This window comes from Acinonyx jubatus, chromosome F2 (genome assembly GCF_027475565.1).
Source record: "Acinonyx jubatus isolate Ajub_Pintada_27869175 chromosome F2, VMU_Ajub_asm_v1.0, whole genome shotgun sequence".
In the NCBI taxonomy this organism is placed as follows: Eukaryota; Metazoa; Chordata; class Mammalia; order Carnivora; family Felidae; genus Acinonyx; species Acinonyx jubatus.
The window spans coordinates 611,772-638,156 of NC_069394.1; the positions used below are offsets into that span (position 1 = coordinate 611,772).

General features: G+C 65.5%; 1 protein-coding gene across 15 annotated transcripts in view; it reads right to left on the reverse strand.

The window, feature by feature from the left end:
* Window positions 1-125: 125 nt before the first annotated feature.
* MROH1 (maestro heat like repeat family member 1) overlaps window positions 126-26,385 on the reverse strand; it is a 62,617-nt gene continuing 36,357 nt past the window's right edge. For 8 of the 15 annotated variants that reach the window (XM_053208371.1, XM_053208370.1, XM_053208372.1 and 5 more), the window contains 32 exons: window positions 26,033-26,155; window positions 24,555-24,650; window positions 24,265-24,372; window positions 23,911-24,055; window positions 23,725-23,765; window positions 23,328-23,469; window positions 23,003-23,055; window positions 22,442-22,549; window positions 22,014-22,133; window positions 21,732-21,854; window positions 20,787-20,933; window positions 20,655-20,681; window positions 19,592-19,714; window positions 19,282-19,361; window positions 19,073-19,184; window positions 18,898-18,993; window positions 18,170-18,274; window positions 15,906-16,041; window positions 15,688-15,800; window positions 14,687-14,839; window positions 9,538-9,692; window positions 6,716-6,881; window positions 5,947-6,143; window positions 3,414-3,551; window positions 2,884-2,998; window positions 2,212-2,358; window positions 1,794-1,982; window positions 1,332-1,487; window positions 1,126-1,260; window positions 949-1,051; window positions 806-871; window positions 126-406 (listed from right to left, as the gene is read on the reverse strand). In XM_053208371.1, the coding sequence (XP_053064346.1) occupies window positions 303-406; window positions 806-871; window positions 949-1,051; window positions 1,126-1,260; window positions 1,332-1,487; window positions 1,794-1,982; window positions 2,212-2,358; window positions 2,884-2,998; window positions 3,414-3,551; window positions 5,947-6,143; window positions 6,716-6,881; window positions 9,538-9,692; window positions 14,687-14,839; window positions 15,688-15,800; window positions 15,906-16,041; window positions 18,170-18,274; window positions 18,898-18,993; window positions 19,073-19,184; window positions 19,282-19,361; window positions 19,592-19,714; window positions 20,655-20,681; window positions 20,787-20,933; window positions 21,732-21,854; window positions 22,014-22,133; window positions 22,442-22,549; window positions 23,003-23,055; window positions 23,328-23,469; window positions 23,725-23,765; window positions 23,911-24,055; window positions 24,265-24,372; window positions 24,555-24,650; window positions 26,033-26,155 (3,822 nt within the window). In that variant the 3' untranslated portion in view covers window positions 126-302. Of the gene's footprint in view, window positions 407-805; window positions 872-948; window positions 1,052-1,125; window positions 1,261-1,331; window positions 1,488-1,793; window positions 1,983-2,211; window positions 2,359-2,883; window positions 2,999-3,413; window positions 3,552-5,012; window positions 5,527-5,946; window positions 6,144-6,715; window positions 6,882-9,537; window positions 9,693-14,686; window positions 14,840-15,687; window positions 15,801-15,905; window positions 16,042-18,169; window positions 18,275-18,897; window positions 18,994-19,072; window positions 19,185-19,281; window positions 19,362-19,591; window positions 19,715-20,654; window positions 20,682-20,786; window positions 20,934-21,731; window positions 21,855-22,013; window positions 22,134-22,441; window positions 22,550-23,002; window positions 23,056-23,327; window positions 23,470-23,724; window positions 23,766-23,910; window positions 24,056-24,264; window positions 24,373-24,554; window positions 24,651-26,032; window positions 26,156-26,385 lie in introns of those variants that run through there. The other 7 variants (XM_053208375.1, XM_027063624.2, XM_027063618.2 and 4 more) reach the window with 7 other exon arrangements.

Here is a 26,385-nt window from a genome sequence, read left to right on the forward strand (position 1 = left end):
TGGGCTTCCTGACCAGCTCCCACCCCCCCACCCCATAGCTTGGGGCCTTTTTCGCCTGGTGCACAGGGGCACCCCACAGACCCACCCCACAAGGGCAGGCTACGTCCTGGCACGCCTATGCCAGCTGCTGAGGAGCGGATGGCTTTATTAGAAACCAGGGGTTACAGCAGCTTGCCTGCCCTCCCGGCCTCCAGGGGCCTTGTCTGGAATGGCAGGGGTTGGACCCTTGGTAGCAGGGAGCTCCTCAGGGCCCCATCGTGGGGGTTCAGGCGCAGACCCGGGCTGGCACTGCTGCGGGAGCCTCAGGCGAACTTGACCAGGCGCCCCAGGGTCTCGGCAGCCTTCGCGCGCACCAGGGGGGCTGGGTCCTTGAGCAGGAGCTGCAGCGCTGGGGGACGGGGAGCCACTATCAGGGTGTCCCGGCCCCGCCCCCTTCCCGGTGCCTGGAGCCTGGGGGGCCAGGACCCCATGGTGCACCCCCGCCTGGTGCGGGGGGCCACCCGCCCACCGCCCTCCTAAGACAGGCCTCTGCCGGGAGCGCCTGGGAGCCAACGGAAAGATAGTTTTTCCTTTTTTAGTGTTTTTTAAGCTCTTTTGGAACAGTTAAGAAGTTTCCGTGAATTACTAGAGACGATGAGGTCACCAGTGACAGGGGAAAAATCCTTGAAATCCAGGAAAATCACTTAGTCCCCTGGTGCCCACAGGTCAGGGAGGCCCCTTACAGGCGGCAGGTTGCGGGGGGCAGGGCCGGGTCGGGGCTCAGCAGCCAACAGGTTGGGGGGGGCGGGGCCGGGGCGGGGCTCACCTGCCGTGATCTGCTCCAGGTCCACCTGTGGCTGGTGCTCCGGCTCCGCGTGCAGCACCAGGAACCCTGCGGCAAGGGCAGGGCAGGGTCAGGGTAGGGCAGGGGCTCACACAGGTAGAAGGGGACGGTGGGGCAGGGCTCACCCATGAGCATGGGGGCGGCAGCACGGACGTCCTCCCAGCTGCTCTTGAAGTAGAAGAGGCTGGTGGCCGCCAGGCGGCCCAGCAGTTCCGGGAAGTGGTACATCTGCACAGAAGGCCTTCGGTCTCGGTCCCGGGCCCCCGGCCCCCTCCCCGGGACCCAGTGCGCCCCACCCTCACCAGGAGCTTGCAGGTGGCGTTGAGGAACTCCCCGAAGTGCAGGCCCCGGCCCTCCTGTAGGTGCTTCTGGAAGACGGCCGCCAGCTCGTCATGCTGCAGGTTGGGGCCGCACAGGCGCAGGGCGAACCTGCAGGCCTGCAGGGCGTGAACTTGAGTCCCTGACCCATGAGCGGGGCCCGGCTCGCTCGTCCCCGCCGGTGACTCACGTTGGTCACAGGGGCTTGGGGATCCTGCAGGTGCAGCAGCAGGGGCACCAGCCCAGCAACAACCTGCTCCAGGAAGACGTCTTCACAGCCCCCGTGGCACACCTGGTTGAGGTGCCCGAAGAGGCGGATGGACGCAGAGCGGAGCTCCGTCTTCTCCTGGCGGGGCGGGGCGGGGCGGGGTGGGGTGGGAGGGCAGGTGTCAGCCAGCGCGGGGCTTCGGGCCCCCTCCCTGGGCCACCCTCCTTGTCCCTGTGGCATGGGGCGCCTGGGGACTGACCGAGACAGGCTGGCATGGGGAGCAGCTCCAGGCTGAGACCAGCCCTGAGCTCTAGGGGTGGGGTGGAGGTGGGGGTGCCACGGCCCGCGGGGGCCCGGGGAGCAGGCTCCAGGCCGCCTGGCAGGGCTGGGGGGAGGGGGGAGGCCGGCCGGCCTGTCGGAGCCCCTGCACCCTGCCCGGCCTACGCTGTCGAAGAAGGGCCGGATCCGGATGGCAACGTGCAGCAGCACGGAGCGCAGGTCCTGGCGCTTCACCAGCTCCAGGAGCCTTGCCAGGCCCACCATGGCCTCCAGGGCCACCAGGCTGTGAGGGTCGTCCCTGTCGTCCAGCCCGCCGATCATGGCTGTCAGGAGCTGGGGGCCGTGGGCCTGCACCTGGGGGTGCCCCACACTCAGCTGTCACGGGGCCAGGGGGACCCGGCTCCCCACCCCGCAGGCTCGCCCCCACTGTGCTGCTCAGTGGGCCACCTCCCTGAAGGTCCCCGCTGCCCACACGGTGTCTGTCTGGGTCTCCCTGCCCACCGCAGCTCTCCTGTCCCTAAGCCACAGGCAGGGCAGCGGGGGCTGGGGGGGGCGGGGTGCGGTGACTGCCCTGCCCACTCACCTTCTCCGGGGAGCTGGAGGCGATGTTGGCCAGGCCTCGCAGCACCAGCCGCCGCACGCTGGCACTCGTGTCCTTCTGCCGCGCCGCCAGGTTGTCCAGCAGCGACTCCAGAAGCATCAGGTCGTTCACCACGTTGCTGTTGAGCAGCTGAAGGCAGAGGTGCTGTGACCACCTGCCACTGACCCTCCCCAAGCCCCCTCCCCCACCCCCAGGGCTCGCCCCACCACGGCCGGTCCGGGCTGCCTCCGCAGCGGCGCCTGCTCCCCGCCACCGGGCAGCTCACACGCACGAGGAGTGGACGTGGCAGAGGCCAACTCAGGGCCTCCCTTGGTTCTCTCCAGTTCCTGACCCCGGCCACACCCCAGTTCCCAATGCTGTGGCCTTTGGGCAAGTCTTGGCATTGTCGGCCACAAGGGGGCATCCAAGGGAGGCTCGGGCCTTGTGGCTGCTGGTGCGTCCCCCCTGAGGGCCCAGCACAGACCGCACAGCCGAGGCCTCCACTGAACAGAGTGGGATTGTCACCAGGCCTGGCCTGGCGGCCTCTGGACCCAGCAGCGCCAAGCGGGAACTGGGCGATGGCCCTGGCTGGGGAGGCCGGTGCCTGCCTGTGTGGAGGGGGCTTCCTTCCCCACCCTCCCAGGCCCTCAGCAGATCGGAACAAGTGACAAGTACCTCGGCCAGGAACGCCGTGGAGGTGACCCTCTGGATCTCATACACACTGCTCTGTGTGCACACGAGCGCCTTCATCACCAGGGGCAGCCGGGGGCCTGCACACTTGGCCATGGCGCTGTGGAAGGAGGCCACACAGCACAGGTGCTGGGACCTCGGGCTGCTCCGAAGCCACCCAAGCCAACGTGGACCCAAGGGGTTGCCCCCACCTCCCAGCCCGCTGGGTCAAGGGCCCCGGCCCTTAAGGCCCTCGCCCCAGGTGCTGAACCCTGATTATCCTCCCTCCCTAGTATCCTAGCCCACCTCACCAGGCCTCAGTAGAGGGGCCTTCCCGCTGCCCCCCACCCCGAGACTGTCAACATGGCCAGAAGCTCAGAGCTGCATTGGTGGCCTCTCTGCTTCCACGCACGTGCCAGAGGCCCCAAGCTGGGCTCACTGGCTCCCAGGTGCCCTTAAATATCTGCTGTCGGAGAGCCTGGCCTACTGTGCCTCAGCAGTGCTGGAGCCTGTGTGCAGGGGCACGGCCCCCTTACCTGGCCAGCCGGGTGACCCCCTCCTCGTGTCCTGCCGAGGTCCTGAGCAGCTGCCAGCCCCCCTCCAGCTCCACACGCCGCACCACGTCCTCATTACCCCCCCGGAGCAGCATAGCCTGCAGAGCATCCACCGCGCAGCTGCGGGACACGCGGGGGTGGGTTTGGGGGGCGGGGTGAGGGCGGCAGAGGCCCCGTGTGTCCCTCTGCTCCGTACCATACGCACAGACCCGTGCTCTTGGGGAGCAGCCTCCCCTCCTCTCCGGTCTCAAACTGCTGAGACACCTGGCCACCCATCCCCCACGATGGGCAGCGTCCCCAAGACCCTCTGGAAGCAGGCAGGGCCCTCCGGCACTTTTAGGGTAACAACCAACAGCTTTTGTCCCTTGCTTTAAAGACCTTCATTAATTAAACTAAGACAAGAAGAAAAAGAAAACAAAATCGTTAACAAAAATGAACCCAAAAGACAGATTGGCGTCTGACTCTTCTTGCCTGGGCAGCACGGAGCCTTCGGATGAGTGCCTGGGAAACCCAGTGTCAGTGGGCTGGGCGGAGCAGGGTCTCCAAAGGCCTGGGGCTGTGACTGCACCACAGACGTGTCTGGCCTCAGACATGCCCGACACCCTGAGAATCAGGCTCTGTTCCTGCACCTAAGTCCCCTGCTTTCGCGTGTGCACAGCCACACCCACCCTGGGACACCCCAGAGCCCAAGGAGGGGACCACAGATGGGGCTCTGTGCCAGTGAGGAAGGGCCTCCCACCTGGGAGCCAGGATGTGCCCGGCTCCCTCTAGAAACTCGGCCAGGGCTGGGCTGAGCCTGCTGCTGTGCCTGCTCCCACAGCCCTGCAGGCACTTGGCTCTCCTGTCTCCCCAGTTGGTGGGGGCTGCGCCCACGGGGCCCAGCTGGGGCACGCGGGGCTGGCAGCGGGCAGGCCGCAGGGGCACGGCCCATGGTCCCGGGTCGGGGGTGGGGGGTTGGGGGGTGGGGAGCAGCATCGGTCTGGCACCCGGGAGAACCTCACACCAAAGCCCGAGGCCCGAAGAGAGCTCGTCGGGGCTCTCGGAACCCCACGTGGGGAGCCTTGGGGCCACAGCAGCCCTGGCCCGGTGTTGACCTCGCCCCTGCGAGTGGCCACCTCTCACACCGGCCTCCAGATGCGTGTGGCCCCGCACCGCCGGCCCTGGGAGCTCCCGGCCCAGGGTGGACGCTTGACCTGACGCGGCCAGCAACCGAGGTAGGGGCATCCGCCAGGTGGCCTGCCTTTGACCAAGACGGCTCATTTAGGGCGATTTTTGGCTACAGCCAATCTAAAGTGGGGAGATGCAGGTTTGGCTGAGAAGGCGCCTCCCTGGCTCGTCCACCCCGCTGCCCGGAGCTCTTACGGATGCGGCCTGTACCGTGGCCTGACGGGCCTCCTCTACCTGCGCCTGGCTCTGCGCACGTCTCAGCTCAGGGGGTGGCAGCCCAGGGACCCCGCTGAGGGCTCACGAGCCGTGGCGTGCAGTCCCGGCGGTGTCTGCCAGCGCATTCGCGTTTTCTGCTTGGTCTGCGCAGAGCCGGGCGGGCTCCGGGCTCCGGCACGCGGCCCCTCCCAGAGCGCCCGGGCTGGGGCCGCTCCGGCGGCGGGGCGGGACGTACTGACGCTGCCCCCGTCTGTCCCCACCATGGGGCACGGGGCCCATCTGGCCCCACGCGCCTGGAACGGGTGGGGAGGTCTGCAGGCCCTGGGGTATCAGCTTCCTCCCTTTGCCCTGTGGCCCCGGGGCCGTCGTTTGGGCTCCGAAGTGCCACTATGGTGGGCCCAGGGACGACCCCAGGGACCGACGCCCGAGCTGTTGAAGCCCTCCGCCCACCACCTCCCTCAAGCAGCTCCACCCTGCCTGTCCCGCTCTCCCGCCCCAGGGCCCACACCCCCAAAAAGAGCAGAGAGGGAAGGTGCCTGCACAGGCCAGTGGTGTGGGGGCTGGTGCTGAGCCCTCCCCGCGGGGCTGGGGATCTGACCCCTGTAAGGGGGCCCTGGGGAGAGGCGGTGAGGCCACTGCACGCTTTCTGCCTGAAGAAGCGGCTCTGGTGCAGAGCGTAGAAGGAGCAGGGACCCAGGGCTGAGCACCGAGGCTGCAGACACGGGGGTGGAGGTGGGGGCTCAGCCCAGGCCCCACATGCACCCCGAATACTCCCTGTAGCCCCACCTCCCGAAAGGCGGTGCTACTCTGGGCCCACCTGAGTGTCCCCACACAGCCCCTGCGGGCCACCCTGAGGACGGCACCACCCCACAGACTTGGGGCCGCCTCTCCCACGGTGCCTGTCCCAGACACAGCCCGAGGAAACCGCACTGCCAGGGTGGACAGTGTAGCCTGGAACATCATCCCTGGGGCGGGGGGTGGCGGGGGGGGGGGTCCCAGCTCCCCAGGCACACACTAGCTCCTGAGTCTGAGTCGGGGCCCCAGTGTGGTGCCTGCCCTTCCCATCCCGTACGCCCCCGCCAGGACGCCAGGCACGCAGTGGTGCTGTGGCGGCAGAGGAGGAGCCGGTTACCTGCAGGGCTCGAGGCTCCTGGGGGCCACAGCCGAGCCCACGCTCCTCCTCTCCTTGGCCTGCAGGCTCCGGGGCAGCAGGACGCCCAGGGTGCAGCTGACCCGCAGCAGGAGCGCGGCAAACAGCTGTGGGTACAGCTCGAGCACCGCGGGCCCAGACTCCAGGGCGCTCAGGACCTCGTGCAGGGCACACGTGGCCTGCGGACAGGGGCCGCTTCAGGCTCAGCCCTCCCGCCGGAGCCCTTTCTAACGGGGCTGGCGACGGTGAAGGCTGGGCTCTGCACCCCAGAACCACACCAGCCCGAAGCCCCCGCAGGGCTGAGAGGTCTCGGTCCTGGGGCGGGCGGCGGGGGGGGGGGGGGGGGGAGCGGGAGGCCCCCGGGGCAGGAGGCAGGCACGGGGGGCAGCGTGACCCCCTTGGGGACAGGCCTCCGACCATCTGCCCTTGCTTCCATAGCAGGAGGAGGAGGAAATTCTCACAGCTGCTTTTACTGCTGGAAATGTTGCCAAGCCAGGCTTGCTTTTTTCCGCAGGATGAAACGGAGCGGTTTCCCTTGGGGACCAACACCTGTGGGGCCTTTACGAGCCTGGGCTCCGAGCTGGCCTGGCTCCGGCGCCCCCATTAGCTGCCAGGTGCCTGAGGGGTGGCACCCAGGCCCCCTGTGGGGTCCTCCTCCCGCCAGGGGCAGCGCGGCCCCTCACCCGGCCCCCTCACCACCAGGGAGCAGGCAGAAGGGGGCAATGCGCATCAGCCCCGGGGCCCCACTCACCGCAAGGGGCAGCAGCGTGGCCTCGCGGCCAGGAGAGCTGCTTAGCAGGAAGGCCCGGGTCTCCTTGAACGGGACGTCCCTGCTCATCTTCTCCAGGAGCAGCCCCAGGACCTGTGTGGTGAGGCTGGGCTCCAGGGCCAGCGCCCGCCACAGGGTGCAGGTGTGGCTGCCACAGGGCAGAAGGACAGTCACCTCCAGGCCACCGCCGGCTCGGCTCCACACCCCAGATGCACCCACAAGACTCCAAGGGCTCCGCTCCGGGCAGGCGGTGCCCTGACCTCGCACCCAAACGAACCCACCCCGTCCCCCGACCCCGGTGAGCAGCACTGGCAATAAAGGGCAGGGAGAAAAGTCTCGGCCTGAACAGAGGCCCTGAAGTCCCCTGGGAGCTGCCAGAAGCAAACAGGAGGCTTTCCTGCAGGAGACAGCCTCATTCGGCCTCGGGGGCGAGACCCCGCAGAAGCTACAGCTCTTAATACACTTACAGACCGAAACGACAGACCTCAAGCACCGAATGGGAACCGGAAACTCCAAAACTCGATAAGCAACTTTTAAAATTTATTTGGAGAGAGAGCAGGGCAGAGGGGCAGACAGAACCCCCAGCAGGCTCTGCAGCATCAGCAGAGCCCAACGCGAGACTCGAACTCACAAACCGTGAGTTCACGAACTGAGCCAAAACCAAGAGTCGGTCACTTAACCCATGGAGGCCCCCCCCTCCGCCCTGAGGTGCCCCTCGATAAGCAACTCTGAAAGAGAACCCACGGCCCTTCGGAAACGACACACGGGACGCTGTGCCCTGCAGAGGCAACTGGCGCCAGCCTGAGCAGAGCAGGGGTGACGTGGGACAAGTGGAAGGTCACGGGAAGAAGTCACCTGAAGTCAGCACAAGAAAGACCACAGTGGAAATTCAGAGACCAGAACCAGAGACGTGAGGGGTGGGGTGACAGGTTGTCCCAGAAGCACAGGGTGGAGAGAGGATCTGAAAAGACAAGGGCTGGCAAGTGTTCAGAACGCACGAGGATGAAGGAAAGCAGGCTGCGGGCCCCTACCGGCAACAGGCAGGACACCAGTGACAAGTGCCCGGCCCGTGCGCAGCGGAGAAAAGCCGGCGGGCTTCCTTCAGAACGACAGCACTAGTGAGTCCCGTGGGAGCCAGAGAACAGCCACGTGCCCCCTCCCGGCACGGGAGACCGGCCCAACCCAAACGCCGACCCTACCAAAGTAATATCCCCGGAGGGCAGCCAGAGGAACGTGTCTTCCGATGGCCAGTAAAGAGCTCGCCCCCCGCAGTCTGGAGGACCTACTTCAGGTGAAGGAAAGCGAGGGGCCAAGATGCCACCAGGAGAGAGGGACACCGGGGAGGCACGGGGCTTCGCCGCTGGGCAGCCCCGTCCACCTGCATCCAGGGCAGGGCGCGGCACGCTTCCGACACAGACACCAACGCGGAGGCGAATGGGTGTGCCACGTTCCGAGAATACTTCGCGTGTGGGCAAATTTTAATCCGGTGTGATTTTCATACATCATGAAATACTCTTTAAAAAATTTTTTTTCTAACCGTTTGTAAGTTTAAAATTCATTCTTGGCTCGCCAGCCGTACAAAAACAGGCGGCGGGTCACATTTGGCCCCCTGCGCCAGGACCGTCCGGCTCCTGGACGCGGCCGGCGTGTCGCCCACGGCTGCAGCGCAGCATGACGACGAGCAGCGGTGCGTGCACCGTGAAGACAGCGCACTACCCCGAGGAAGCCAGGAGAAAATTCTGTACGATTCTGCTTACACTGACTCTGTTTGAGTTCAAGATCAGGCAAAATGCCTGTCTGACGATAGCAGTCAGACAGCGGCGACCTTCGGGTTTCGAGAAGGGCCGGGTGGGAGCCGCCTGGGGGATGGCCGCCTGCAGGCACGGGATGCTGCAGCCAGTGGTGTGGACAGTGTGTGCTCTTCAGCGAGAAGCAAGGGCAGGTGCGTGAGCAGACCCAGCAGGGGCACCGATGGCGGGCAACACGCGACCCTACCCTGTCCTGTAGGTGAGGACGTGCGGGGGGAGGGGGGGGGCAAAGGCCCGGGCTGCCCGAAGGGAGGCAGTCGTGAGCCAGGCTCTGCGCACACGGGGTCACTCTCAGGGCAACCACTAGAACAGAAAGAGGGCTGACAACTTCCAAACTAATTCAGGGGAAGACCAATCTATAAAAAGAGCCCGTCGGCCACAAGACACAAGAAAGACAATCAGGACAGAAGAGGAGCGGCAAAGAGGGGTCCCCGCTGAGGCTGCCATCCCGTCCCACCACGTCGGTGGGGAGATGCAGCCACTTACGCTGGAAGGACAGATGGACGAGGAAAGGTTGGCGGGGACAGGATGGAAATGCAGAAGGCACTCCCGGGGAGGAGGGGCCGTGACTGTGCGCTCACCCCCGCCCAGCGGCACACCCCCAGAGCAGACACGCGTCAGGGAGAATGGCGGCGCCCGACGGCGGGCAGACGGTACCAACCGCGCCGGGGTCCGAGACCACTCCCAGCCCTGCGCACAGCAAAGGCAGGACCAGGGCATGGTCCTCGGCCGGGAGAGACGCTCTCCTGTGAGGCTCGTGGGCGGAAACTCGGGAGCTGGGGGTGTGAGTGGGGGTGCACGGGGTGGGGGGCTGGGGATGGCAACAGGTGCCCTGCAGAAGAGAAGCGGGGACAGAGAACGCGGGAAGGAGCCAGGGGTGCCGGGGCGCCACGCGGGGCAGACGGGACCCTCGAGTGCCGAGTCTGGGCTGACCTCGGCTTGCGGCCCAGGCGGCCGGGACCCCATCCACCCCAAGGGCCGGCAGGCGCAGGGTACCTGTCAAAGGGCAGGGGGCCGCCCAGGAGGCTGGACACCACGGCCGCGCAGTGCTGGGACGCCAGGAGGTACACGCTGTGCTGTGCGGCCTGCAGGACGTGCTCCTCTCGGGTCTCCTGCAGCTTCGAGCGCAGAACACTCACGATCTCGGGCACCTGTGGGGCGGGGGGCGCGGGGGTCAGGCTCTGGGCACACCCACCCCAGGAGGTGTTCCAGCGCCATCAGAGCCGCCAGCTGTGAGCTCCCCAGCCAGGGTCACGGGGGGCGGGAATCCCGCGGGATCACCACCAGCCACCACGGAGAGAGATGCCACGTCCCGGTGCGGGGACCCAGATTCCATGTGGGAGGCCACCAGAGCGGAGCGCGTGCCAGGGTGCACACGGGCAGGGTTCGCGTGACACACGGAGCACAGAGGCCGGCAGCTGCGATGGCCCCGCACGCCCCCACGTGGGGACGCAAGCCCCGGGCCCCTGGAGGCAGCGCGCGGCCGCCCTCGCCCAGCAAAGGCAAGGTAAGCGGTGGGCTGTGACAGCGAGGACCAGGAAGGGGACGCTCGTTCTTGGACTGCGGCTGGCAGGCTGCTGTCATCCCAGAAGCGAGAGGGGCCATCTGGTTCAAGAAGGGGCAGCCAGAGCACAGCCCAGGCCCCGACGCGGCAAGCGGGCCCTCTTCTGGGCACGGGCTTGTCACTGCGGGTGCCCAGGGCTCTGGGGAAAGGGGTGCCAGGCCCCACCACGGGGATCGCCTACTGCCCCGGCTGCGCAGCGGGAAGACACCACAGTCCAAGACGACAGCAGACAGACGGCGGCAGGGACACAGTCCCTGGACAGGGACAGCCAGCCGACTGTGGACTCGGCCACCTCCCAGGTGCCCGGGCGGAGCCGGCCGAGGAGCCCACCCGACGGCCGGGCAGCAGAAGGAGCAGGGAGGTACAGGTCTTGGCTCCGACCTGGAACCTTCCAGGCCAGGCCCACGCCTGCTCGTGTGGTAGAGTCTTGCAAGCGTGCGGGGCACAAGAGGTGCGCAACTCGGATGTTAGGAAACGTGGGAGGCCACGTGCCTGGAGTGGGGCAGGCCAGCGGTCCCTACCCGGCCATGGGGACCGGTGTCCTTACCACCGTTTCTCGAAAGGCTTGTCACCATGACGACACTCGCTTCACAACTGTGGGTGCAGCAAGTGGATCCTGCTCCCACTGCCCGCCCTCCCCCCCCCCCAACTGCCGGGGTAGAGAGTGTCCCTAACCCCGGCCCCAGGGCTCTGGCAGGAAGGAGGTGTTTTCCACACCAGCTGGGCCGGGGCCTGGCTCCCACCGATGCAAGAACATCTGTGGGCCCTTCCCGTCCGAGTTCACTGCTGAAGCGGCCAAGGCCAGCGGCGCTCCCCCTTCCCCTGGGCTCCCGGCCTGGACACACGCCTCGCTCGTGCACGTAACGTTCCCACCCTCCGGCACTAACGTAACCGTGGATCTTCCCCACGTGCGTCCGTCCCAGGGCGGGTTTTCAAGCCGGACTGTGGCGGCTTCTCCTCTTTCCTTCACTTCGCTGCCTCCTCTCCAGGATGTTGGCTCTTTCCCCGACTTGTCTCCTCAGAGGTGTTTCTAATTGTCTCCGTGGGTTTATCTGTCCTCTCTAACGTTTTCCTTGCTCTTGCGGATTTTCTTCGGCGGCTGGAACCCACTGGGGTGCGTGAATGGCTCCGATCCGTGCGACTCGTGAGCGTGGCAGCAGGTCCCGGTGCTCGGCCGCGGGGGGCCCGCGGGCTGGGGTCTGTGCCGGTGAGCCGGCTCCGTCCGGTCTCAGCCAGGGGTCTGCGTTCCGACGGCCCGTGCGCCCTCCACCTTCCAGGCAGCTCCAGGGCTCACCTTCACCGGCCCTGCGCCTGTGCCCCAGGCTAGTGTCCACCCCTCACGGCGCGGTCTCCCGCCGTGCGCTCTCTTCACGGCTCCGCCGAGCCAGGACGCGCCACGCAGTCCAGCCCTCGGCGGTCTCTCGTATAGACACAGGGTCGTGCCGCGCGAGGACACTGCCATCACCCCAGAGAAGCTGCGTGTGCGTTAACCACCCGGCCCCGGACCCTGACCTCCTCCCGGCCCTGCAGACTCACACACTAGGTGGCCTTTGGTGGCTGCTGTCTTTCATGGGGCACGACGTTTTCAAGGCTCATCCACGCGGAGCGTGTTTCGTACTTCACTCCTCCGGGTTGCCGAGTAGCATTCCAGCGTACGGTGGGATGTGTTTTATTTATGTTTATTAACCGACAGACATTCAGGTTCCTTCATTTGGCCATTAAGCACGACGCTGCCGTGAGCGTCTATGTGCCGGTCTTCGCGGGGACGTCTGTTTCCACGTCTCTCGGGCACGCGCCTGAGCCGGGGGCCGCCGGGCCGGAGCTGCCCGGAGGCCTCCACAGCAGCAGCCCCGTTTCGTTTGCAGAGGGTCTCCTCTCACCTGTTCCCCTTGGCTTCGTCAGCACACGTCCCTCCAACCCAGAGAAGGCCGCTCTCCTCCCTCCCGAGACGACCCAGGTCAGGAGCCGGCGTCCTCCTGTCTTGCCCTCTGCGCTCACGCTGCGACATGCTCTGTTTCACCATTGCTGCACGCTGGGGCCGGGGGCCCTCGGCCTGGCCACGCCGCCCGCCAAGACCATGTTTTCTGATTCCGTGTCGGAGACATTCAACAGTGTCCTGGTGTCCCTAAGAGGGCCCCCTGCCAAGGCCTCTCAGGGCAGGGAGGAAAGTGGTGGCCCGCGTGACCTCCGCGGGTGCAGGATGCGAGCGTGCCCGTCACGCGGAAGACGGAGGTGCGTGTCACAGACGCGCTGAAGCACGAGCCCGGCCGTCAGCAGTCCCGCTCCGGGGGGGCGAGGGGAGTGCGTGTCGTGTCTGTGGGCCGAAGCTGGGAAGGGTACCGTGCAGGCGGCAGCACCCTGAGCCCCCGCCGGCTGGTGCGGCACGCCGGGCCCATGAAAGGAGCCCTCCTCTGTCGGGAACGGGGGCTCCAAAAAAACAAACCAGGCAGAAACTTCACGACAACGGATTTGGTGGTGATTTCTTGGCCATGACACCCAAGGAACAGGCACCGAAGGCAAAAACCTAGGCCTGTGTCGGATCGAAAACCTTTTGTGCGCGAGGAGGACCTGGCAACTCCTGATCTCAGGGCCTAGGTTCAACGCCCCCCCCCCCCCACCCCCCGCCCCAGGCATGGAGCCTCTTACAAAACGACGACTTTTAGGTGTCCAAGGACACAATCGAGGGCTACAGAATGGGAAAACACTCCCGGGTCACACACCCGATACTGTGCCAGTGGCCAGGCCATACAGAGAGCCGCACAGCCAACAACAGACCAAACAACGTCATTTCAAAATGGGCGAAGGTCACAGACAGGTCTCCCAGAAGACAGACAAATGGCCAAGTGCATCGTCAGCAATCCTGAGGGAAATGAAGTCAAAACCACTCTGAGGTGCCACCTCACACCCAGCAGGAGGGCTGCGACCAACAAAACAAAAAACAAGTGTGGGTGAGGATGCGGGGAAAGGGAGCCCTCTGCACGGCTGGCGGGAACGCGAACCGGTGCAGCCGCCGTGGGAACAGAGGAGGCTCCTCCAAACGTTCAAAGAGGCCTGAACGACCCAGCGCCCCCACCGTGGGCAGTTCACCCAAGGGCCAGCCGTCCGCACACCCGTTACAGCCGCACTCACAGCCGGATGCACGCACGGAGTGCGGCCCGTGTACCCACGCACCAGGAACACCAGCGGCCCCGGCCTCCAAACTGGCCCGTCCCCTCCACGCGCATGGGGCCTCCGGGGCCCCTTTCTACCACTCAGGTCCAAGCGGGGGGGCCCCCGCTGAGTGCAGAATAAAATCCAAGCCTTCCCCCAGCAAACCCTACCGTGGCCGTGCCCTCCCGTCACACCTGCAGCCCGTTGACAAGTGTCTCCTGAGGGGACACTCTCTCTCTCCAGGGGTCACCACGCACAGCTCTCCTGCCACGTGGCCCTTTCTGATGCTCTTCCACCTTCTCCATCAGCAAACTCCTGTTCGTCCCTCCCTGAGAAGGTACTGGTGACATACACATGTCCGTGTGCCCACGTGTGCGTGCGTATCTCTGACAGAGAACTCGTATCCGGAATACATAAAGTACTGGCACAAATCAACAGGAGAAACACAGACAACCCAGAAAAAAAATGGGCAAGACGCGGGCGTCTCCAGCTGCGCACAGCACACGCGTACAAAAGCGTTCAGCTTCACAAGCCACCAGAGAAACGCGAATCCCGCTCAACATGGAGCCGCCACTCACCCCCAGGACGACGCGGACCGGTGCCGGCAACGGCGCGGCCTCTCCCGGCGTGTCCCCGACAGAAACACACCCTCATGCGGCCCACGGCAACGCGGCCCCTCCTGGGAACCGCACGCGTGCCCCCTGAGGCGGCAACCAGGCGGTGCGCAGGCGCGGGCGACGGTGTGCGTGACCTCACGCCAGCAGGGGCGGCACACGAGGGCCCGAAGGGTGCGAGTCCGTCTCTACGGGGTACGAACCAGCCGGTGCTCCGCACTGCAGGGAGGCAGGGGCAGCCTGCGGGGTGTCGGCTTGGGGGACCAGGGACTCCGGAGCGGGCGGACGCCTGTGCGTGCACATCCGTGGGGACCCCCAGGACAAGTCCGTGCTCTGCTGGGACGCTCCACTTCCAGAGGGAGCCTCAAACCTCTCCCGGTCAACAGGTCCGCCTCTCGGGGATTCACAGGGCGGGCGTTGTAGCAGCCACCCGACCCCTGGAGCCCGCCTCGCACCCGCGGGGACCCGAGCACGGAACGTGCGTGTCAGCTGTCGCTGCACACGCGCTGACGCAGGGCCGCTGCTGACGCACGACTGGGAACAACTATGCAGACGGCCACCTGAGCTCCCAAGGGCACACAGAGGTGACAGGGTGAACGGGAAGGCCACAAGGAGCAGGCGGCACGTGAGCGCCCCGGGCAGGGCCCCCGTGGGCCAGCCAGCTGTGGGACTCTCCGAAGGGCCTGGAGCAGAGGGCCCAGCCAGTGCCCACCCACCGCGGGGCTCGGCGCCCCCCGCATTTTCCTTCCCCTTCCCCTTCCTTTTTCCGGGCCCCAGCCCGGCCCCTCCCCTCCCTGCCCCGCCCCGCCCCCCTCACCTTCTCCTGGAGCATGCTCCCTCGCTCCCTCAGCAGGCAGTTGACCATGATGGTAGCCGCCCTCGAACAGTTCTTGTCCGGGTCTCCCAGACTCTCAAACAAGGTCAGCAGGAGGCTGATGAGTTGCTCTGGCGGGAGGCGCTTGGCAATAATCTAGGACGACGGCTGTGTCAGAAGAACTGAGCCGGTGGGGACACAGACCCAGCATCCCGGGGTCGGGGGCTGCCGGGTGCCTCCTCCAGCCGCCCTCGCCCCCTCGTGGGTGCGGGGGCGAGGTGGCGGCTCACGCACAGGAGGTGCGCCGGGGCCGAAGCCTGGCCCTGCCGGGACACGGGGTGCCTCAAGGACCCGCCTGACCCAGGCCCCTGGAAGGCAGTCTGGGGGCGGCTGCCCTCCTGACCCGTGGGGTGGCCTGCAGGTGTCCAGACTGCAGGGTCAAGGGTGGGGGGTGGCACATCCACCCTGAGCAGCCCAGCCACGGACCGGAGCCCCCTCCGCGTCTGGTCAGCACAGCAGAGTGAGCCACTCATTAAAGCAGACAGCACACAGAACGGAAGGGACACAAAACCACAGACGGCAGCCGCGCCACGTCCGGCCCCAGCCGCACCCCTCCCACTCCACCTGGAGTCCCCCAGGGCTGCGTCTTTTCCTCCCGCGGAGTCTTTCCTCCCCACCCAGGAAGGGCCCCGTTCACCCCCTCCCTTCCTTCTTCCGCAGGAGAGCACGCCGCCTCGGGACCCGAGGGCCAGGTCCAGACACCAGATGGAGTAGGAGTGCCGTCCCGGCGTGGGGGCTCGCAGCGCAGGCTGGGGCGGCTTCCTCGGCCTCCGGAGCCGGCAGCTGAGCTCCTGACGCCCCTGCTGCTGGGCCTCGGAGGGCTGACCCCAGGAAGGTGGAAGCAGGGCCAGCCCGCTGGCCCCGTGGCACACCCACCCGGCGCCCTGCCGAGCCCGTGGCGTGCTCGGAGCTGGCTGCTGTGACGGCGCCACCCCGGCGGGTACCTGGGCTATGCTGTGGCAGGTGTGGAAGAGGACGGCGGGGTCGGGGTGCACGAGGCCTTCTTTGAGGGCGAGGAGCTGCTCGGCCACATTGTCCCGGTAGTCACGGGAGAAGCCTTCAGAGGCAGGGCAGAGGGAGGCCGGGCAGGTGCTTCCCTGGCCCCCAAGGCCCAGGCTCTACCCCTCCTCCCTCCAGCAGCTCTGTCCAGCCAGGGGCTCACCCTCATAGCCCAGCTGGAGGTACAGCAGGGCGTGGACGCAGCTCACAGCCTCCTGGCGGGTGGCAGGCCACAAGTCCGCGCACCGTGGGGAGAAGAGGCCAATGAGGAGGCCCAGGTTGTGGAAGGGCACCAGGGCCTGGAGAGGCAGAAGGAGGGGGCCCTCGTGCAACACTGGGGGGGACAGAGAGGAGGGCCAGGCCCCCCAAGATGCCAGGAGTGGGCAGGTGTCCCTGCACCAGCTGGACCCAGACACAGGCAGGGGTGTGACCAGTACAGCTCCTCGGTGAGCTGCTGCCCTGCCAGGACCCCTAAGAGGAGGAGGGTCCGGTAGCAGGTGTGTGCAGGCAGAGGGGCGATCAGGAGATAAAGAGGGAGTCCCCACGGGCAGCAGAGGGGGGCAGGGCGCTGCTGATCCTGGCCAGGAGGTGTGGGACGTTCCCTCCCCTAGAACACAGGTCCCGTCAGGTGAAGGGCTGCGTGAGATCTCCTTTCGCCCTAGCGGGGTCCCGGGCCCGTCTTCCGGGGCCTAGTCTTCCTGGCCAGATACAGAGCCCTGCCTGCCCCACACTGAACAAACGGCCTCGTGACATCAGTTGCACACCCCTCGGTCTCCTGCCTCCACCTGCCCCCATCGGCCCGCCACGCATGAGGCCTCCTGGGGAAGCGCCCGCACCCTGTCCGTGCACAGGCGCCTGTAAGGGAGAGTCAGGCTCCGCTGTTCTGAGGGCTCGGCTGAAGGCCCTCACCCCAGCCGTAGGCTGCAGGGAGGACCTTGGGGGCCGGCCACCGTTCCTCCCAGCGAGGCCAGACGTCTGTCACCTCACACACAAAGGTGAACTCTACTTAGACTGGGCTTATGTGAAAAGCAGGCCAGGAAAGAATTTGTGGGAAAAGGCCGCCTAAGCTCGCTCAGAAGCGAAAACCATCCAGACACATGCAGCAGGTCCAGCGAGACAAACAATCAGGGTCTGGGTAGGTAAAAAAAACAAAGCAAAACAAACAAAAAACAAACAAACAAAAAACCAAGAGAAAAGACCACAAGCATCTACTCCTGATAAACATCCTCATTAAGGCAGACCAGGGGTGCCCAGGTCGCTCAGTCGGTTAGGCCGACTTTGGCTCAGGTCATGATCTCACTGTCCGTGAGCTTGAGCCCCACGGTGGGCTTCGTGCGGATGGTTGCATACCCTGCTTGGGATTCTCTCTCCGTGCCCCTCCTCTCCTCTCCCACCCGTGTGCATTCTCTCTCTCACAAAGTAACAGATAAACTTAAAAAAAGAAAGACGCAGCTGGAACAGGATAGAGAATGCCTAACAGTGCAACTATCTAGAGGCCGGGGGCTGCTGGCAGTCCCCACTTTGTTCTGGAAACACCAGGCAACACGAGAGGCCGAGAGGCACAGGGGTTGGGGGGAAAGGCCAAATTATCAGCATCTGTAAGCGACACGACTGTGCTTCTGGAAGCACAAGAGAACGAACCAACGCTCATTAGAAACGACGACGGGGTCTTACGAACCGCCTCGCGTCTCAGGGTCCACAAATCCACGCTTTCCGTGGGCACTAACTACAGTCAGACAGTTACTGACAGCGCTTGCAGAAAGCGCTTCACTGGCAAAGGCACCAAAATCTCTCACAGCAGAGCCGCGTGAAGATGCCGTCCCGCGTTTCCGAGCGGCCTGGGTGGAAAGACCCATTACTGACGGATGCTCAACAAGTTAATCCATCGGTCCCACGCAATCCCTACCAAAATCACAACAGGGATGTTTCAGGACGACGCGAAATTTATCCGAGGATCACCTAGACCAACGGCCTTGTGCGCACAGCCGCGAAGCCCCGACAGCATGCCCCCCCGCCCCCCCCCCCCCGGCAGACGCCGAAGTGCCAGACAACCACGCGCTTCCCGGGCTGAGCCCCTTCGCAGCCCACCCCTACCGCTCCAGACCCCCTGCCTCTGCCCAAACGTCCTCGCTTTCTTTTACCCCGCCCCCACCTCCCCTTCCCCGCAGCTGACGCGGGGGCTCCCGAGGAGAGGGGTGCCCGTCAGGTTTTACTCTGAGTGGCCAGCCCTGAGGACGACTCCTGGTCCTGACCGGCCCTCTGTGCACGTCTCCGGAAAGAGGATGGTGGGGCCCCCGGAACGTGGAACCGCCAGAGGAGCACCAGGGAGCTGGGAGGGTGCTGTGGGACGTGGGGGCCACACACAGCAGCCCCCAGGCCAGGGGACCCAGGACCGAGGCCGGGGCAGGGGAGTCGCCTGGTACTCACGCTGACGTGCAGGTGCTCCAGGAAGTGCTGCAGCAGGCAGGCGCTCAGGCCCAGCGCCCGCACCCTCTCGTGGCCCCGTGGGGACCTGATCCACGGGCTCAGGTGCTGGGGGAGAGGGGGCTTCGCATGGGTGCCGGGGCAGGGGTGAGCCCGGGAAGCAGCAGCCTGCGCGCTGCGGGCGGCTCAGCATCCCTGCCGGGCCGCCCGTCCCCGGCCGGCGGGCCAGGTCACGGCAGGTCGCCTCCTACAGCTGGGGCCCTGTCCCCGTCCTGTTGGCCCGGCCCACAGACGTGGCCGCCCCAGGCGGACCGAGAGCGAACCAGGCCTACCAGGGGACGGGCCGGTTTTGCAAGCAGGTCAGTCTCGCCCCTGCAACTGCAGTGCCGGAAATGGCAGGGAGGGGTGCGGCTTGGCTACCACGTGCCCACTCCGCCATGCCGACAGCCCTAGATGGCCAGGAGCTCACATCCGGTGCCTGAGTGGTCTCTCCACCCCCGTGCCACGCAGTGGAGGGGAGGCGAGCATAGGCTCCTGTGTGGGCCCACCCCCATCCGCCCACCCGTCCAGGCAGGGCAGCCCTCCCGTTCACAGACGCCCCTCCCATACACCTGCAGAGAGCACCAAACTCCCCAGCGCCCCCGGAGCAGGCAGCGCCAGGAAAACCAGGCATGGGGCTGGCTGCCGGGGTCGGGGGGGCACCCCCGGGGCAGGGCACACCCACCGCACACCTCCACCATGATCTGCAGGCCCTGCGGGGTCATGTTCCGCCGAAGGAGGCTTGTCAGCAAATCCTCAAGGGCGTGCATGGTGTCCAGGTACAGGGACTAGAAAGAGATAAGGCCGCCAGTGACCCCGGTGCCTGCAGCGGCCTGCCCGCCGCCCGCCGTGGATGCAGGGTGATACCTCCTGGCAGTCCTCCTCCCCTTCGGGCTCAGGCAGCACAGCCATGACGCTGTGTAGACAGCCGCGGATCAAGTCTGCCTGCACTCGCTCTTCCAGCGCTGGCTCCAGGGAGCTGAACCGCAGTCAAGGCCCCGTGCCACACCCCTTGTCCAGAGGGCACGTGCACAGAGGGCCCCCACAGCCCCCCTCACACCCAGAGGAAAGGATACACCAGGTAAGTGCAGGCAAGCATGGCCTTCTTCCGAATGGGCGTTCTCAGGGAGTCTGGGGGCTCTGCCTTGATGAACTCCTAGGGGAGCCAGCCCCGTGACTCAGCCCTTGGCCCAAGCACCAGCCTTCCTCCTGGTCAGCCATCTGCCCGGCGCTGGCTTCTGGCCAACTCTGTCCCCCAACCCAGGTGGGTGCCGGGCCCCTCGTTGCACGCCCCCCCCCCCCCATCGTCTCCAGGCCTAACTCCCCCGTCTAGGGCCGCGCCCTGGGAGCCACCCTAGCACCGGCCGGGCCCCGCCCAGAGCTCACCATCATCTGTGCCACCAGCTCGGCTTTCCTCGAGAAGTGGAAAGAGCCAGCTTGGGCACTGCTGCAGATGGCCTGGCTGGCCATGCACACACTCTGGATGAGACACAGCTTCAGAGCCGGGTCCTGGAAGGACACAGGACTGCAGGGGGGCCACCAACGCCCGCCCCCACAGCACAGCTCTGCCCCGAGGTGGGCGGCCGCTGCCTCTCGGCCCTTGGGGTGGAATCCAGAACAGGAGGCCACCCAGAGTGACAGCCCTCAGGCCCCGCAGCCACACACGTTCCTCCCTGAGGGGCTCTCAGCCTGTCCTCCTCCAGCTCTTGCCACGCAGACCAGGGGGCCTGGAGCCCCTGCGGCACTCAGCTCTCCGCCTGGCTTGGGCAGACAGCACGCCGTGTCCCCTGCACCCTGGGGTGTGGCTGGAAGGGCATCTCTAGGTGGGAGAAGGGAACACGCCCAAGAAGAGCCCCGGCAGAGAGGGACTGTCCCCTGCCTGTCCCACCGACTCGGCCTCTGGGGAGTCAGGAAAGGGGGTGTGGGGAGCTGTCCTGGGGACACGAAGTCCAGGAAGAGACAAGTCTCAGAATACCCTCCCCTCCAGCCAACCCCAGGAGACCCCAGAGGGTCTGCTCTTCAAGGGGAAGGCCCAGCCACTCCTAGAGAGGTGTTAGTGCCCAGTTAGTGCCAGAGATCCCAGAGAGGAAACACGTTAGTGAGGCTCGGCAGGAGGTGGGCGTCGTGAGCATCGGGGAGCAGAGCCCCAGCCTGTGGGCCTGCCAGCCAGCCGCTCAGAAGCCCTCCGGCCATCTTCTGTCCACCCACCACCCAGCATCCAGGCCGGGACACTAGCTCCTGGGCCCCTACTGTGGCTGTAACAGGAGAAGCTGCTCCAAGGTGAGTGGGGACCCGTCCTGGCGCGATGCTCCCAGATGCTATCCCTGGGGACTGGGACCGGGGAGCCCCAGGGGGCGTCCCCCTGGCTTCTGCCCCTGAAGCTCACAACCAGGCCAGCCCAGAGACAAGAGAAAAGGCATAGTTCACACTTAACTCCTACACACTGTACCTTGGTCTCTACCTTTATTCCCAGAACCTGAACAACAAAAGTGAAGTGAGTTAAAACGCGAAGCTCTGGCGGTGATGTCCCTGCCCCGCCTGCATGGCGCCCCCCATGCAAGCAGTCTGCCGAGGCGCCCACCTTGGTGCTGAAGTACTGGAATATGTTCCGGAGGATGTCCGACTCGACCTTGGCCAGCACCAGCTCGCGGGGGGCCCGTGCTGCCACGTGGCCGTAACACAGGATCAGAGTTGACTTCACCTTTTCCACCTCATTCTCACTTCGGTCCTGAGAGGCCAGAGGGGTCGGCAGGGCCTCAGTTACAGGCCATTACCTGCCCCCAATAGGAAGCCTTGCGCTCAGAACCCCCAGGTCCCTCTGGAAGAAGGGCTGAGCTGGCCAGCAATGTCAGAGGCATAACCGAAGGAGCGGAGGGTGCCATCGGAGAGTCCCTCCGCCGGGGACAGAACGGGACAGGCAGGCCAGCCACGGGCCCGCTGGGGACAAAGCAGCAGAAGGGAAAGCACTGAGCAGTGGACCACGATGGGAGAGGTGGGCAGAAGGGAGGGCTGGGAGCTGAGAGCCAACTCGGGGGCCGGGGCAGGGGCGGGCAGGGGCCCCTGCCCTCTCAGTGGCTGCTCTGGAGCCCTCCCACCCGGCCCGGACTTGAGATTCTGTAACTGCAACAGGCACCCGGAGACGAGGACTGGGGTGGCGGACGGGGCAGTGGTCCATGCCCCTTGCATCAGGCTTCCCCAAGAATGCAGCCTTCGCTGGCCACCAGGGGGCAGAGGACACGCAGACAGCAGGTGGGCGGTCCCATCCTGGCCCCTGGGAGCCCCTCAGAGCCCATGGCCAGCACAGGACTGCCCCTTGTCATACCCACCAGCCCCACCCACAAAGAAGCACGGACCGGATGCCACCTTCCTGCCCTGTCCCCAACCGGCAGGGTGCCTGAGCCGAGGAAGCTCCAGAACCCGCACCCGCAGGACCCCAAATCACAGCAGCACAGCCAAGACAGAAGCACGGCTGGTCCCACCCAGATGCCCCCCACCACCGCCCCAGCAGTCACCCTGACCCCTGTACCTTAAAAATGTTGAAAATGCCGGTGGATCTTCTGAACACATCTGACCTCATGAAGTCCTCCAGCTGGGCCAGGACATCATCTAGGTGAGAGGTGGCACAGATCCCAAAGCAACAGGCGAGGCCCTGGGAGACGCACAGATGCACTCACACCTGGGCAAGGACAGGGGTGGGAAGGAGCACCCTGCACACGCACACGCTCCAGAGAGGTGCAGTCACACACGCACGCACACACGCACACGCTGAGTGCCTGAAGGGAGAGAGAGGCTCTGGGGAGGGCACCACCTCGCGCTCGGCCTCCTCCTGGTGTCTGGCCGTCTCCAGAAGCTCTTGCAGATGCTTCCTCACCACCTCCTTGCTCGAAGCGGCACCCAGCGTGGTTCCAATGCATTTATACAGGAAGTTCTGCAACAGGGCCAAGGAGCACAGCCACACCCAACGCCTGAGTGCCGGAGCGCCAAGCAGACGTGGGAGGGGCTGTCGGGCACCCACGACGGTAGCCACCACGAGGAGTGGGGGCGACGGGCTCCTGCACCCCCAGCCGTGGGCCTCTGGGAGGAGGCTCACGGGCCCTCCCTCTCTGGCGCTGCCAGGGCCACAGGCCACTGGAGACAGGTTCGTGCAGAAGATCACATGGAATCAAGGCAAAAGAACAGTAGCCTAAGGACGCTGCCCAGAACCCCCCCCCCCGGGGCACCCCCTCCTCCGTGCACCTTCTCCTGGGGCGTCCCGTTGTAGCAGGGCAGCTGTCTGCACATCTCTAGGCTCAGCTGGCAAATCCACGTGTTGTCAGACACGACAGCCAGAGTGTCCCGAAGGAACTGTGGGCAGGGGCCAAAGCAGTGAGGGGCCAGGAATGCAGCCCTTCACGGGGCCGGGGAGAGCACTGAGGCCCCGTGACGTCACGTGCAGTGACCTCAGGGTGGTCCTGTGCTGTGGCTCTGAATGGTCTGTTGATGACCTTCAAGCCCAGGCAGAGCAAACCCTGGGTGGTCAGACATGCGGTGGGCCTGGCAGGGGACAGGAGAGAGGATTCCCGGGCCATAGAAGCTCAAAGCCCCTGAAATCTGGCTCTGTCACAGCAGGGTGAGTGACCTGTGAGGGCAGCAGCAGGTGGTTCCCCCCAGCACCCCCCATAGCTCCCCCATCCTCCCCCACCCCCCACCGGCGCCTACTGAGCTCCCTGAGCTGTCCTGACCCAGGCTGGAGAGGCCTCCACCCCCAAGACAGGCCACGGCCTTGCCCCCCTCCCCCCCCCCCGCCCCCATCCTCACCGCCAGCAGCCTTTCCTCCCACTCCTTCTGGGACAGGGTCTCTTCAGTATGTTCTGAAACGACCAGTCATGTTGTCAGCCCGGCCCGCACCCATCGATAGAAGCAGAGTTCACCCAGAGGCTTCCGGGCTGGCCTCGCCCTGTGTTCAGGAGGACCAAGGCGCTCCCACACCCCAGATACTCCCAGGGGACACCCTGCAGGGAACGCCTTTCCCGCCTTGTGTCCTGAACCTCCGTGGGGGCCGTTTCTTCCACTTCAGAAAACGTGGTCTCTCCAACCCGGATGCAAACCGGCAGAGGAACACCACCCGCGCCCGGAGCCTCACCATCCAGGTGTTCCAGCAGCAGGGGGACGGTGGTGGCCCACCGCTGACCCAGCAGAGGGTGGATGTTACGATGCAGGACGCTCAAGAGACGCAGCGAGGCGGCCCCGCGGCCGTCCCCCAGGTAGGGGTTGGAAGACACGGTCTGAGGGAAGTAAAGGTGGGAGCTCTAGACCCGAGGGGCCACCGTGCCCTGCAGAGCCGCCCTCCCGGGGAGGTGGAGGCAGAGACGGCTCTGAGACGCAGGTCCCCCCAACCCCATGGGGAGCACCTGCGAGACAGCAGGAGTCAGGGGACAGGGGGACCGAGGGGAGTGCCCAGGCCTTCCCAGACCCCCTCGGTGTGCCGTGGTCAGGGGACACGGCGCCACCGGCACAGAGCGCCGAAGCTCAACGCTTACCAGGAGTCTCGTGGTGATGGCGTAGGGTGAAGGGAGGGTCACTGGAAAGGACGGGGGAGAAACGCTCAGGGGGCCGCCTGCCCACAGAGCCCCAGCCCCTGACTGCACCTGGGGCGGGGCGGACTTGGGGCGGCTGCGAGGGTGGGGTCAGGCATCAGGGGTGGCACGGGGAGAGCAGGGGCGCACCGTTGCTGTCGTACTGGATGAGGAAGGCATCGACCCCCACCTCCTCCCTCTTCTGGGCCAGGTGCACGAGGCTCCTGCAGAGCGGGGTCAGCGCCCCGGTGAATCGCACGGGGGTGAGAAACTCGAGCAGGTGCGGCCAGAGGACCTGGGGGCAGAGCCGGGGTCTGTTGGTGGCGCGGCTGCAGGAGCTCCCACCAGGCACCGCGGGGGCTTGGCAAGGTCGTGGCGGGGGGGGGGGGGAGGGCGGCGAGCGCCCCTGCCCCTGCAGCTGCCCACTGCAGGGTTCAGCGGTCGCAGGGCCAGAAGGTCAGGAGGGGGGAGCGGTCACTCACAGAGGGGGGTCTGCACACTCACGTGGCTCATCCTGTCCACGGTGGTGCTGACCAGGTAGAGGGTGCTGATGCTGACGTCCCGCACACTGTCCGTGGCGGGGTCCTCGCTGTCGGGACCCGGCTTCTGAGGCTGGCGTGGGGGGGGGAGGGGGCAAAGGCAGGCGCACGCATGGGGCCACCACCGCTCTACGCGGCTGTGGGCTCTGGGCCGTGAGGACACGGCCCGTGTGCGAACAGGGCAGACCCTGTCCGGCACCTGCCGGGGGCAGGTAACACACACTGCACTGAAACTGCCCAAGGACGCGGGCTCACCTGGCTGAGCTCTCGTCCCCAGAATAGAGGAAACCTTGCACGTTCCCTGCCAGCCACGGGCTTCGGCAACACTGACATGCGTAGAAATGGGAGGGCCTTTGTGGAAATGACAACCACCTGAGAAGACTTCCATTTTCTACCAAGAATAGGCTACAACTTGCGCAGCCTGATGTGGCTGACGGTTCGGCCAGAGACGCCTGCTGTCCTCCCTGGTGAGATGGCGCCCCAGAGCCCAGCTCCCTGGGCAAGTTCCAGGCAGGAAAGTGACTCCTGTTCTCTAAATGTTCTGTCTGAGCCTTCCGTCTGTGCTTTCAAATACCAAGAAGCAAGCACCGAACAACCAAGAGACAGCAGAACTTCGATGACTGTAGCAGACCTACAGTCCTCACGCAGACATCAAAGGCCAAAAGCAGAAAAAATAGGGGTGCTTAGGCCTCGAATGACAATTTTTAAAGCATGTTCTACAAACGTAGATAGAACTTCATACTGAACAAACATGAACCACTTTGGAGGTCTGATCATCTGCTAGATCAAAAGGACAATCTCTCAACAATCTTTTTTTTTTTTTTTTTTTTTTAATGATTTTGCTTTTTTAAGTAACCTCCGTGCCCAGTGTGGGGCTTGGACTCACAACCCCGAGATCAAGGGCGGCTCGCTCCTCCCGACAGAACCCGCCAGGTGGCCCTCCCAACAGAGTCTCAAAAGCAGGAATAAACCTGGTTAGATTCACAAGAGACAGTACAATAAAAGTACAAGTCCACAGTGGCCGCAGAAAGCTACTCACCTGGACAGATTTTAATATCCTAAAGAAACCTTCAAATCCCCAAAACACTGGGAACTAATAGGCTACACCAGAGGACTTGATTCTCTCCAGCTTAGGCCCCACAGCCCCAAAGCGGCGGTGAAAATGCAGAGGCCAGAATCAGCCAAAGCAGCAGTGGACCTGACCCCCCACAGGCCTGCGGGAGCAGCGCCCAGCAGGACCCCCTTCCCGAGGGCCAGCAGCATCCACTAGCGCGGGTTACACCCCGGCATTTCAACGTAAACACAGAAGCCCATGTGGGGACATACGTGTCCCCTCTGAGCTGACCTGGGCAGGCAGGTGGCTCTGGGCACGAGAGCCCAGGCCAGGGCGGGCTCAAGGCCGTGACACTGAGACCACCCCGTCATGCCTGCGTGTTCCTGCCGTCAACCTTGCTCTCCCTCGAGAAGAAACTTGGATTTGCTCGGTAACGCTTTTAACACAAAAGCCCCAGGGAGGACCAAGCGTCTGTTCTGCCTCTCTTCTGAGTGCTGGGAGCTAAGGAAGCGGGGCGCTGCGGCTTGGAGGCCCCACCTCAGACACGGGAGACAGGTGCTCGGCACGCGGACCGAGGCCCCGCGCACGTACCCACCCGCCTGCCCTCTGGCCAGGCCTGCTCCCAGGAGGCCGCCAGCTCGGGAGCCCCAGGGAGGGTGGGTGAGGGGCCCGCCCTTACCTCGGCCTCGGGGGGCAGCGCGCACTGCTGCACGATGTACGCGACCATGGCCTCTCCTCCAGGCTGTTCCAGGTAGCCGTGGTGTGCCATGGCACTGATCACCTGCACCACTGCCCGCTTCACCTGCCCGGACCCGAGGGGGGTCAGGGAGGCACCCCGAAGGGAGCCCTGGCCAGCACCACAGCAGTCCAGCCGGGAGGGGGGAAGCTCTCCCTCTCCTCTGCCTGTGCCCGCCCCTGCAGCCACACCTGTGCCACAGCTAAACGTGCACCTGTACCAGCACCCACGCCCACACGGGATCCACCTCGGTGCCCCGTCCTCCCTGCCCCGCAGCTGCGCAAGCGGCCCTCCGG